Source organism: Melitaea cinxia, chromosome 26 (genome assembly GCF_905220565.1).
Source record: "Melitaea cinxia chromosome 26, ilMelCinx1.1, whole genome shotgun sequence".
Taxonomy (NCBI): domain Eukaryota; kingdom Metazoa; phylum Arthropoda; class Insecta; order Lepidoptera; family Nymphalidae; genus Melitaea; species Melitaea cinxia.
In genome coordinates this window covers 7,089,537-7,103,059 of record NC_059419.1, presented here as the reverse complement: position 1 = coordinate 7,103,059, position 13,523 = coordinate 7,089,537, and the positions used below count along the sequence as shown (strand labels likewise).

The window sequence follows — 13,523 nt, the reverse complement described above, 5'->3', positions numbered from 1 at the left end:
TATAACTCGAAAAGTAGTTGTTAGATCTCAAATAAATTTAAATGGGACCAATTAGCACACACCACCTTTCGATTAAAACAAAATTTGTCGAAATCGGTCTACCCGGTCAAAAGTTCTGATGTAACATACGTAAAAAAAAAAAAAAAATTAAAGTCGAATTGAGAACCTCCTCCTTTTTTTGAAGTCGGTTAAAAAGTATAAAAGGCTTAAATAAATACAATTGCCAATCCTAATGTCACTTTGATTTTGCATCAAGAAATAAGCTATCACGTCACGATCACAAAATCATGGAAGATATGTTATTAGATTTGGTTTATGGTTATTAGGTGTGTCGTTCAATCTTTATGACTCACTATATATACTTAACAGATCTAAATACTTATATATTAATATTGTACAGTTTATAAGCGTTGGTTTGATATTTTTTTTTAATTTAGCTCTTTTAATATCTATGGTGTTCCGAGCGCTTGAAGGGTTAAGCCTTGGACATTACGTTTAAAGGGGACTGTCCACTTTGTATGGGGGTTTCGGCCCCGAGTGGACAGTCACTGAGAATAATAATTATATATTAAGTTAGTAGTACTAACAAGTAGGAATTAGAAAAATGATATAGTTTGGTGTCCAGGTGTTTCTTTTTTGTTTTTTTGTGGATAATTACAAGAAGGTTTCTGAAATAAAAAATCATTGTTTTTGTTATTTTTGTTCTACTAATCAGATTCGTACGTTAACAGAATGTTATCTAAAAACTAGGCAGGTAGATTTATAAAATCTTGAAACCATTTCCAGCCCAAAAACCAAATAATTGTCATGACATGGGCACAACAACCTACTGTCCGTCGACTAACCATGCAGTTGCAATAATATTTTTTTATGGCTTCTCTGCCTGACCTTTATTGTTTACATATAAAATAAATACAAAATATATTTTCCTACTTATAAATATGCCTACTGTGTATTTTACGTCGCAGTAGTGATGAATTCTCGGTTGACGGAAAACCTTTCAGTAGGTTGCTATATCACTATGAAAGAATAAGGAAGTCAAATGAATGTATGACGCAAAAGTCTGTAGTTTAGGGTTGCCATAACAAATAATATTTTCAATAAACAAAATAAATCGATTAAATCGATAATCGAATTTAATATAATTAATTGCTTGCTTTTTATGTAGTCAATAACAATGTTTCTAAAATAGTTTATTTTTCATCAAAGTTATTTTTTTTACTAAATACACTTTTATAGACTTTTTTCTTATTACATAATTCGATTTAACAATACTTTTAATCGATTTTAACAAATAATTGATTTAAAAATATTTTAAAATCGATTGTTCGTTAATAATAATTGTTTGTTTAAGACTGGCAACGTGGTATAATCAAATCACCAACCGGAAATAAACTAGACGTATATAATTAATGAATTAAAATACTTATTAAATAAACTTTTTATCAGTTTATATTGATACAACTGAAAATCACGAATAATCATGATATAATATATGAAAATTTTTGGTATATTTGTTTTTTTGTATAAATTCTGTTCACGCTGGGCCGAAAATGGATAGTCCCCTTTACATTTAATTATTTAACTCCTAACCTGAGGTAAATATTAATTAAAATATCGTTTTTACATTCTGTTTTATTTTCTCTTATACAAATATTGTCAAATCAAGGACCATATAGAAAACAAAAAAGGAATTATCCAAATTGATGTTATCTTTCGTAATTTATACGCGTACCAACTACGTACATTCATTTATATTTACAAGTGTACATATATATATTATTTATTACATCTATATATCTCTTTGTTTTATTAACACTGTAGACGATAATCATAAAAGTCCATTCTTAAATTTATTATAATCGTTTTGTAATATTTTATATAGTTACAGTTATTATACACTTTATAAATTATTCCGACTCATAGAAGAAAATATAAAACACGTTATGTATATACTATGAAAGGGTTTACGATAGGGCTATCAACTTTGTACGAAATAATTTTGGAGATAACAATTATATGAACTGACATAACGCATTTTGATCCTTGTGACTGTTGCGTAAAATGAAGACGGGATGATAAATACTTAAAATTAAAAGAAACACTGAATACGTTATTCAAAACTAATTTTACTGTTATAATTATTTAATTTTATATGAACTATATACATAAATATAATATATAATAAGTAAATTACTACTTATGTTAACAAATTCATAATTTTGAAAATTTTTGTTTGAAATTTTAATTTATGAAAAAACTGAATTAATATCAAACGTCATTCACTGCAATAAAAATATTTAAACTTAAGATGAATAAAAAACATTTTATTAAAGATTGCAAATTTTAAAAGCATATATATACATACACATAAAAGGAGAACGGGAACTTATATATTGGAGAATAAGGTTTATTATCAATATTGTCCTCATCATTACATAGTATAAAATAAAGTCGCTTCCCGCTATCTGTATGCTTTAAAACTACACAACAGATTTTGACGCAGTTTTCTTTAGTAAATAGAGTGATTCCAGAGGAAGGTTTCTATGTATAATACATGCATGTTATAGTAGAGGAACACGGATAGTTTTTGCAACCGTGTGAAGCCGGGGCGGGTCGCTAGTTATGAAATATAAAGGCAACCCTTAATGATAACTATATATACTCATAATAGTACAATTTCTTAGGATGCAGTCATTAATAATAATTACAATCACACTATGTTGTTATAAGCGACTACGAGTATGTAGAAGCCACATTTGTACTAGGACACAGTTATTACTGTGACGAGTTTCTAGTGAACCTGGAAATAACAGTTTAACGTCAATTGTTTATTTAAGTAAATTCACAAAGGTTGTCTGCGATGCTATTTTATAAGAACCTACAGAGTTTAGTGGTGAGTGGTTTCCTATTTATTCAATGTAGGTATCAGTCTAAAAATTAAAACCGCAATTGTTCACAAATTTGGAGCTTGTCCCGTTAATTGCACATAAAGCTATCTCTCGTAAAAGTCCATCAGATAAAAATTATATGTTGAAATTATCTTCCAAAATCCCTATTTTTATTCCAGAAAAATCTTTTTCTAGAAATTTAAATTCCAGAAAAAAATGGAATTAATATCTTTGTTCCAGAAAATATAAGCAACATAAGCGCTTCATTCTTTATCACTCAGCTTTATCATTAGTCTTTTTATTTTGCCATATTTATTTTGTATACATTTTATCATAACAATGTATGTACCACCCATATTATGGCAATATTCACCGTTTTTACCTAATAAATCGTTACAATATAATAATAATATAAGTTTATTTCAGACCAAGGTACAAAGAAAAGCATACAAAATAGGTTACGTGAAATAAAGAAAATACAAACAAAGAATTATATAAATTACATTACATTAAATATGCCTAACGTTCATCCACATCCATAAAGTATACCTACATTCATTCATATTACATATTAGTTACACCATGAGCATTTACAATAATATAGAGAAAAGCTAACGATAAAAAGTAACAAACATATAATAAATAAATCGTCTAATGTCAATATTAACCTATGTCAATCCAATTTTTTTCTAATAAACCTTTGACGATCTTAACTTGTGGTATTTTATAAAAAATATGTTTTACAATTTATTTCAATTTATATTTACTTTTATAATACTATTAAATATACCTAGCTGACCTGTTTTTAGTATACACATATCGATTAAGGAGTAATAAGCATTATATTAGTCCAATACACCGTCCAATTATGTATTAGAGGATGATTCCTACTCGTCTATTACAATTAAATTAAACGTTTTATACGGTAATGTAAATTAAATTAAAAAGAAAAATTTAGTCTATCCAGGTTTCAAAAGGACTATAAGATAAATATATTCTAAAATGTTTACCATTTTTATCTTGTTCTTTAAAGCATTGTCTACGTTATTCCGGGCATCGTACATTAAGACTTATCTACGGAGATATTGATTGTAGGTATATTGTATTGTCAGTCTACGTATCGCCTTTTACTGGACAATGGTGAAGTTAAAAACTTAATCTATCATCCTGCTCACCACAACTACACATTTATTTCTATACTTTGTTGAATACATAAATAAGAAACATTAACTTCATATATAAAAAAAAATATGTACATCTGTACACATGCATCAATATGTTATAATTAAGGACGGAGATTTGGCCAATAATCACAACACCCTTTTTCATCCCATTTCCTCTCACCATTCACCGAGAACAAAAAATATGCCATCATTCATTCAGACACGGAAATTTGTTTTTGTTGTTAAAATATACTAGCTACCTTCCAGACTGTTTCAATAATAATATCTGTCTGATATAGATTTATTTGCTTTTAAAATAATGAAACTAATCGGGCTCAAACCTCACTTGAGACAAAATTGAAATTATTAGAATACCAATCAAAAAAAGTACGTATTTTAAGACATTTCTGTTATCGGTTTCGGCTTTGGCAATATAAACTTGAACAAGATCAATTAAGCTTCAAATCATTCATTCAACGTTTTAATCAACGTTCAATCAACATAAGCGGAAACCATTACTCAGCTAAAACATTAGCCAGCTATATTACCTAGCTAATCCAACAATGTTTAACTATAGTTTGCATTTATGTAGTCATCTAGTAATATCAATCATAAATGCAAACTGTGATTAAATATCATTCTTAAATTTTGAATTTGATATAACAAATATCACAGTTAAATAGTCGACTTGGTCGTAAAAACGAAAGCCAGATTCTACGGAAAACACATACGAAATTCAACTTAAGATCAATTTCTCTCAATTATTCCAACTACCAAAAATTCTATTTGAATGGTAGGTATTTCATTTTATTAAGATATTCACGTTTATTTTTATAGATATATACTATTAACCCCCGGGTAACTTTGGAAACGAAAAACCATAAGAGGCATCGCGATTATACATAATGCTTATTTGCTCTTCAACGTGACAAGTAACGAATATTGCAAAGCTACGTGACATGATGCGAAAATACCAAAAGGTTAAATCATTAGCAGCTCTACTTTTTTGTATTAATTCAGGGCTCTTGAGCTATTACGCATAGTATACCACATCATGTCGCAATGTTTCGCATCGCATCCATTACATGAGATAACGATTTTAATCACAAAATTTCGCCTCTTGTCGCACCGTTTCGCATTGCGTCGCTGCGTTAGAGAATACGTGGTATTCATTTAAATCGCAATATTTCGTATAATATTGAAGCGTTTCATGTCGCGTCGATTACATGACAAAATGCATTAAATTGGTATGAATCGCAATAATTTACATCATGATCATACTTTTTGCATCACATAGTTTACATATTACAATGCGTTGATTTGTATCGCGATATTTCGTATCATGTCGCCTAAAGATTGAATATACGTTATATAATACGTTGAATTCATGTGACAACATTGGATATAATTGTCTTTAATTCAGTATAGTAGGATATAATTAATGACAACAATAAATTGATGTTTTGGTGGCATATATCATACCGTATTGCTTAAATTGTCTTTCACCTAATAATTTATGTTTTATTCAGAGAAATACTAATTGTCTGTAAATATGGTAAAAATGAAATATTGTTTCTTTGTTTTGTTTAGTCAATGACGTCAAGCAAACAAGTTCAAGGACGTTTTGATTTTCAGTCGTTAACACCAAAGTTTGTTTAGTTTGGACTTTTCGTTTATTTGTAACTTTTAAGACTATTGTAAGCAAGTGAATGTAAGAACTGACGTAAGCCACTGAACAGAAAAACTCTGGTATTAGTGTTTATGTAAGGTGTAATGGAAATGATATGGTTTAGTTTAGATTTTTAGATAGATATTTATTTATTTACAGATAACTAATTTGTTTTGGTCGTACCAACTCAGAAACCTTTGTGGGCTCATGCTCAACACTTTTCTGAAAGTCGTGACATGATCAAATGCATAGGTTACTATTCTATAAGACAAACATTCATTTTTATATATATAGATAATACGCCAAAAAGTAGACACGAATTAACACCAGGATACAAACAAATTGAGTATGCTCTTTAAAACTAAAATATTAATATGGCAGTATATTTATATAAAAGTGTTTTTCCTAAATTCTTACATTTTCCTCGTAATGTTAGCAAAATCTTAGCTTGTATCTTTTGATAAAACTTGCCTTGTTTTATATTTACTTGTCTCGATGGGTTTCAAATGCCTATTTCAAGTCAACTCGCGTCTATTAGTTACTAAATCCGTCAAAAGGGGCGAAAGTTAAACAGTTACCTGTAGTTACCCTTCACCGTTGCTGTTTGGTTACGGCGGTAAAGAATATAGCCACCCTCTCTCTTCCCTTGGGTGTCGTAAGAGGCAACTAAGGGATAACACAATTCAACTACCATCTTGGAACTTAAAAAGTCGACCGATGGCGGTATAACCATCCAAATGCTGGCTTTAAAATAGACAGGCCGAAGACGGGCAGCAGCGTCTTCGGTGCGACAAAGCCCTGTGGTCACCAATTTGCCTGCTCAGCGTGGTGACTATGGGCAAAACACATGAGTTCACGCTATTATTGTGTATATTTGATGTCCCACACTGCGTTTGCCAAGACGCGGTCTCCACTCCAGGACACGTCTGCTCTAGCGGCCATCGATCCTACAACGCGGGTTACCAGCCCACTGCCACTTCAACTTGCTAATTCTATTGGCTATGTGGTTACTTTCGTTCTCTCGCGGATAGTCTCATTTAACTATTTAACGCAATTAATAATTAATTTATTATTTTACAAAATTTTCCACACTCCTCAAATCGTGTTAAATTCAATGTTTTGAAATAGTCACTGCAATAGTATCGATGAGCTATTTTTGGCACTAATGTAAGTAATCCAGATCATAGGATGGATACGTGATGCCGTGATGTACCTATCGAACAGAAAGACGTACTTTGGACATCGTTTCTAAAAATACAGTGAATGTTTAGTTCATTCATGTAAATTGCTCTTTAAGTAAATGTGTTTTTATGTTATTAATATAGTTAGAATATCATCGTTAAATAGATTTCGTAGAACCCGCTTATTTTCTGCGACTCCGCTCATCGGGATGTTTTGTAAAAAATATATATAAGTAGGTACTTTTTTAAACTGAAATGCTTAAATGCTATAAAAAAAAATACCCCATATTCATTAAAAATAATTCGCTAATTGTGTGTACATTTTTACTAACGAACAAATATGTATTTCATATATTTTATAATTCATATTATTTTGAAAAGATAAAATAAATGTGGGTACCAAGCAAAATGTTGATAAATAAAAGTCGAACAAAGCTACGAATTAAAGTCAGTGTATAGTAAAGAACATTATCTTTTATGTAACATTACTAATGTCATTTATCTGTAAAAAATGTTGCTCCCGTTTCACTTAGAAGCGTGACTAAATCTTTATCAGTTATTAGAGGTGTTAAACTATATACAAAGTTTTGGTGTGTTTGTTGTGCTATGTATTTCGTTGTTTTTGTCTTGAAATGACTTTTGACTTTTGACTTTTTAAAAGAGTTCCGAGAATTTCCTGTTTTCGTTTGGCCTACACATTTGGGACATTGCTATATTTATTTTTTGTAATATTTAATAAAGCCGAGGATATAATAGGAAGGTAGTGTTCACCGAGACATTAGGATTTTGAGTAATTTAAATGTTGTGACTAAGTTGGGGTTGCTTATAACACTGGGCACGTTAACTAAGTTTGTAATGTACCCAAGGATGTCTATAGGCAATTTTTTTTCTCAAATTAACGCTCGTGTTACCGCAAGGCACAGCTAGTAACATAATAAAATGATGTACCTATTGTTTTACTGTTACGTATGCAAGTCATTAAAATAACTATTATACAATGCCCGTTTCGTTTTTGTGACGTATGTACGTCGTGACCGTAGGATAATGTTATCAGTATGTTAAAATGTATTTTTATTTACATTCTAAAATGTGTTTTTTTCGTTAACACACAAAGTAAGACATAATATGGTATATTGGTTTTATTATCGTCATCATCATGACTTCGGCCTATCACACTCCACTACTGGACATAGACCTCCATAAGTTCGCGTCAAAATAGCGTGAACTCATCTGTTTTGCTCACAGAGTAGTGTATTTCTTTGGTCTGTGGTTTTGCAGTACTGGCTTTGTCGCACCGAAGACGCTTTTTCTATTTTACAAAAACTATATAAATAATAGAAATATCATAATTTTATTAATTCCGTTTTCAATTCTACTTATCTCATGAACTTACGGGTTTTTAAGACTATTTATGTATATTCTTTTACGCATCTACGATTGTAAATTTGTTTCAGTTTATATATTTTTTTATTTACGATTACAGTATCATAGTATTTACACTAATGCATAACGAATTTTGTTGCGGTAATATAAGTTTTGTGCCATTTAATTGGGATCGACTACATCAGGGCTATCATCGTACCTACGAAATGAATAACTGCGCGTCACCTACCCTCCAAATCCATTACGCACGAAAGAGTATCAAATACTATCGCACAAAGAAATTAAAAATAGTGAGGCGAGTGACTACAGATAACTGTTATAGGACATATAAGTGTACTAGAATTTATAAATGCGTTTAGGCTGTGACCATCTATAGCTACACATTTAAATAGCTCTTTATTAGGCTACAATAGGATAAGCGCTAGTCGATGATTGGATTTAGTGCCTCACTTATCTTCTGCGCATGTAGAAGTGTTATTCGTAAAGTATCTTCTGTTATTAAACATAGTAAGGAACATTTCTCTATGAAGTGTAAGGTATGTTATTTTTATATGAATACTGTTTTGTTTTTTAAACGGTTTTATTTAGCTCACCCCGTTTGTTATTGTTATCACTCATTTTTACTGTAGGTACTGTATCGTAATGTAAGGTTATTTCTCGGAAAACAGATTTTTTAAACGCAAATTTTTTTAAGCCTTTAGCTAAAGGTTAAGGGTTAAGTAAACAAAACAGTTTTAATATAGTCGGTACATTTTGTAACTCGACCAATGTTTACCTTTTTTTTTTTACAATAAAATCTCTTTTACTGGAAACAAATGACTAGTAATTGGTTTCTGCCTGCAAATTTATTAGTCACGTTTGTGATTATTTCACTGGAAAATGCGTTTTATTTCATACTTACACTAAGTTTGATAAGTAAAGAAGAAAACAAATAACTCCAAGCACCTTTACTCATATATTTTACTCATAAGAAACTTTAAGATTAACTAAAACACGAAACGACGAAAGGAGTCGATGTGACGAAAATTACCAACTGACAGAAACTCTTCCAAGAGGCCCCATTATCACTAAAAACGAATCAGACAAAACATAAATGAAAATCCATCTAGTACTTTAAAGACAGACAACAGAGCGACATTGTTTCATACTATTTATAGAATCAAACCAGACATCTGGTTGTATTCTAATGGTATATTTAAATGAATCGATATCGTTATATGTAATGTTCATTTTATAATTATATGCTGTTATGCTATATATATGTTATATACTCATATTATTTATTGGTTTCGTAACGCTGGTTGTCATGCAGGACAAGTTACATGTGACTGAGATTACACTAAGCTTTAGTCTGTAATATCTTCAGTTAGAGGATATATTCCCTACTATGAGTAACGATCGCTATCAGGTATTATGATAACAACCGGGACCGATGGCTTAACGTGCTCTCCGAGGTACGGTGGGGAGACCCACAATGACTGCACAAACACTCAGACCCCGGCAGACATCTGTAAGGCCAATACAAATGTTTGTCATGTGCGTGGATCGAACCACAACCGCCAGCGCAACAGCCACAAGTGCTGTGACCATTGCGCCAACGCGGCGTTAACGCGGAGATTACACTACGTGAGCAATAATTACGATTTTGAAAAGAATGACTGTTGAGTTTCTTGACGGTTCTTCTCACTAGAATCTTTATTCAAATCAGTGATAAATTCACATTAATTGTAATTAACTAATAAAAGATTAATGCATATAATTATAATTTTTAAAGATGACGATTTAATAGGGTTGTTGAAGCCTACTTGGATACACGATATCGTGTTTACGTTTGTTTCTAATCCGTAGGAACTGTGCTATCAATTTGTTTTTAAACAGCAGGCTAACCATGGCATTGTTTATTCAAATCTTTAATATTAATTGTGTGTCTGAACGACGAAAGTCGAGCATCTGTTGTAGTTCAAACTTTGATTCTGCTTTTTGTTTTATTTTTAATTTTATTTAGACATCAACCGTTAATAAATAAATTAGTTTTTGCAAAAATGCATTCTTTATATTTATTTTTAACCGACTTCAAAAAAGGAGCAGATTACTTAATTCGACCGTATATATATATTTTATGTATATTCGGGGATAACTTCGTCGTTTATGAACCGATTTTGATAATTCTTTTTTTGTTTGAAAGGGGATATCCCTAGTTTGGTGCCATGATAAGGAAACCAGGATCTGATGGTGAGATCCCAGAAAAATCGAGGGAAACTTTCGAAAAGCCGCATAACTTTTGATTCTTTGAGATCTGATTACAACTTTTGGAGTAATCTTTGATAATGCGTATTATTATTGTATTACTTGTCGATATAATTGAAGTTGGAAATTTTTTTCGTTTGCCCGCAAACACAATTATTTAAATAAAGTGGTTCAGAATTTTTTTATCACTTTTTGCTACTTCTACTGTTTAACTAACATGATAAGATAACACATGTTAAACAAGAGTACAAAATAACTATTTAGGATAACGTAGTGACCTAGAGAAAATTTATAAACTCTTAATCTCCGTACAGTGTGCTTGGTCAAGTTCACGATTTACATAATTCGCGTAATCCGTAAAATAGTAAATATTATCTTACCCTCTTTATGAGGTAAACTTTTTTTTAATATCCAGTGTTAGACCAGCAATTGGAAAATGACAATATTATGACACCATTACGAAACAATATAATGCCAAGTATATAAAATCTGTCAATAACCAACGACTATTAATAAAAAGGTTTTAAGTTTCAAGGTGTGCTACTGTACTATCCAACTATGAGCCTATGTAGCCTGACAATAAAAGATATTTTTTTTTACTGTAACAGAGACATAAGGAGACGGACTGCGTCGTAGCTTTACAAAGCAGTCTCAGGCCTGTCGATATCTAGACCTGATAAATCCCCAGTAGGATAAGTGTAATGCGTGATGTTTGAAACTAATGCCAGTTCTTTTAGAGCATGTTGATATTAAATATAGTTTTGAATTGAGGTAGGACACAGCAGGAAATATCTTGCTCAACATTTGAAATGCGTGATTGACCTTACAAAAGATCATCGCCAAATATTGTTGCTCACAAGTAGTATTGGTTCCCGAGGTGAGTAGGGCAAAGCCAAAGCTCCTAAGGAGGGTTAGAAGGAAAGTTTGGTTCCTGGGGAAAAACGTTCGCGATGCTCCTGGTATTGGTGTTCATAGGCTACAGTGTCCGCTTACCATAAGGCGTAATGAACGCTTGTTTACCACCCTATTACAAAAGAAAACTTCTCTGTTTTTAGAACTAAATCGATTATTAATAAGCGAACCTTTAAATAAAATCGAAATATTTTCCTTGTTACAGGGCGTTTCGTTTATAGGATGGCACCAGCGAACAAAGTTAGAACGAGTGCTGTTAGTGACGACTGCTGTACTTTTCGTCGCGGTAATTTTAACTACTGGCGTGCTCTTGACTCTTCGTAGCCCTTCGTATATACCAGTGCTGCCGTGCTACCAACCTGAACCTAAAGGTATGAACTAACTTAATCTATGAATAGTATCTACTGTGTGGCTGCGGTACTAAAGAATATAGCCACCCCCTCTCTTCCCGTGGGTGTCGTAAGGGCGACTAAGGGATAACACAGTTCCGCTACCACCTTGGAACTTAAAAAGCCGACCGGTGGCGAGATACACATACTACATATGAAATACACATACATGGGAAATACACAGGCCGAAGACGGGCAGCAGCGTCTTCGGTGCGACAAAGCCAGTCCTGCGGTCACCAACCCGCCTGCCCAGCGTGGTGACTATGGGCAAAACACATGAGTTCACGTTATTTTTGGCGTAAACTTGTTGAGGCCTATGTCCAGCAGTGGACTGTATAGGCTGTAATGATGAGAATTATAACACCTCTAATTTCTGACCTAACGACCAGAGACCGTGACATATTAACAAAGTACCGTTAAAATATCTCCTTTCCTAAATAAATACTGAAATTACAGCTAAGTACATTAATACGAGTATACAACTTTCAGTCCTGGTAAATACAATATAAAAGAATATATATGTACCTACATATATAACAATTTCATCTACCAAGAACACTGTGCTGAATTTCAGAAGACAAAGTATGCATTATTCTAGCTTTTAGTGTGAACTGTAGCGGTGTTGTGATCGACCAAGATACAGACAGACAGTCAAATGAAAGTGAAAAGAAGTTTACATTTGGTTTCAGTATCGATTATAGAGAATGCCCTCTAAAACTTCCTCAAGATATCAGCAATGTATAAAACTGTACACTTTGCATTAATTTTAATACATTTTGATGTTTAATAAATAATAATAGCATTGTAATCTTTGTATAAAGGAAAATAACAGAAGGGTGATATGAAAATATAGTTTACAGCATCGTAAACAGTCGGCAAGACATGAAATATAAATTGAAACAGGGTGCGCGCAGAAGGTCATTACTAGGCGTCACTTGGATTTATTACATATACATCGTGTTACACGAAGATTTAGATTCATTTGTCATTTGTCACTATTCAGCGTTATCTATACCTAAAGCTTAAGCTCCACAATAAATAATATGGTAAATATTTCGTTTTAAAGAATTTATTTGTCTAAAGGTAGCAATCGTCTACTTTATTTGAATAGCAAATAATTTTGCAAATATTCTAACCACCAAAAATAGCTTAGTAATCTAATTTCAATTTAGTAAGAATGTTTAACTCGCCGCTACTAGACGGTGCCCCCTGTAGTAACACTACTGGCTGAGCAAGTATACCGGTATATCCTTCTCCTTCAAACCCAGGACTCTTAAAACGTATTGCGTCGCAAAAATTTCAACCTTGATACATTATTCGGCTACTGTATATTTCGACTACAATATTCTTTTTGCTCATTGCCATTATTGAATATTAGATCCATAGGTACCACGCCTTCCTGCGTAGGCGTATATAGCCCTACGTCATATTTTTTTCACTCTTTGCTTTACTTGTATCTCTAGTATGATAAGAGGAATGATATTTATTTATTGTTATTATATTGCTCCATTTCTCATGTTTCTATAGTTTTACAAGTATTAAGTTCAATTAACCATTAAGTTTCCTTACCTTAGGAACACACGCAAATGTTATATGTTAAATACATTTATTTATTTATAGTAATGTTTTTCGGTACTGCATATTAGATTTATAGATAATCTAAACTACCACTTTTAGCTTTGTATTAT

General features: G+C 31.9%; 1 protein-coding gene across 1 annotated transcript in view; it reads left to right on the top strand.

Moving 5' to 3' along the window:
- The window catches only part of LOC123666565 (endothelin-converting enzyme homolog), a 38,906-nt gene that overhangs the window by 8,446 nt on the left and 16,937 nt on the right, over positions 1 to 13,523 (top strand). Inside the window, exon 2 of the mRNA XM_045600674.1 lies at positions 11,652 to 11,817. Within this exon, the coding sequence (XP_045456630.1) occupies positions 11,652 to 11,817 (166 nt within the window). The remainder of the gene's footprint in view (positions 1 to 11,651; positions 11,818 to 13,523) is intronic.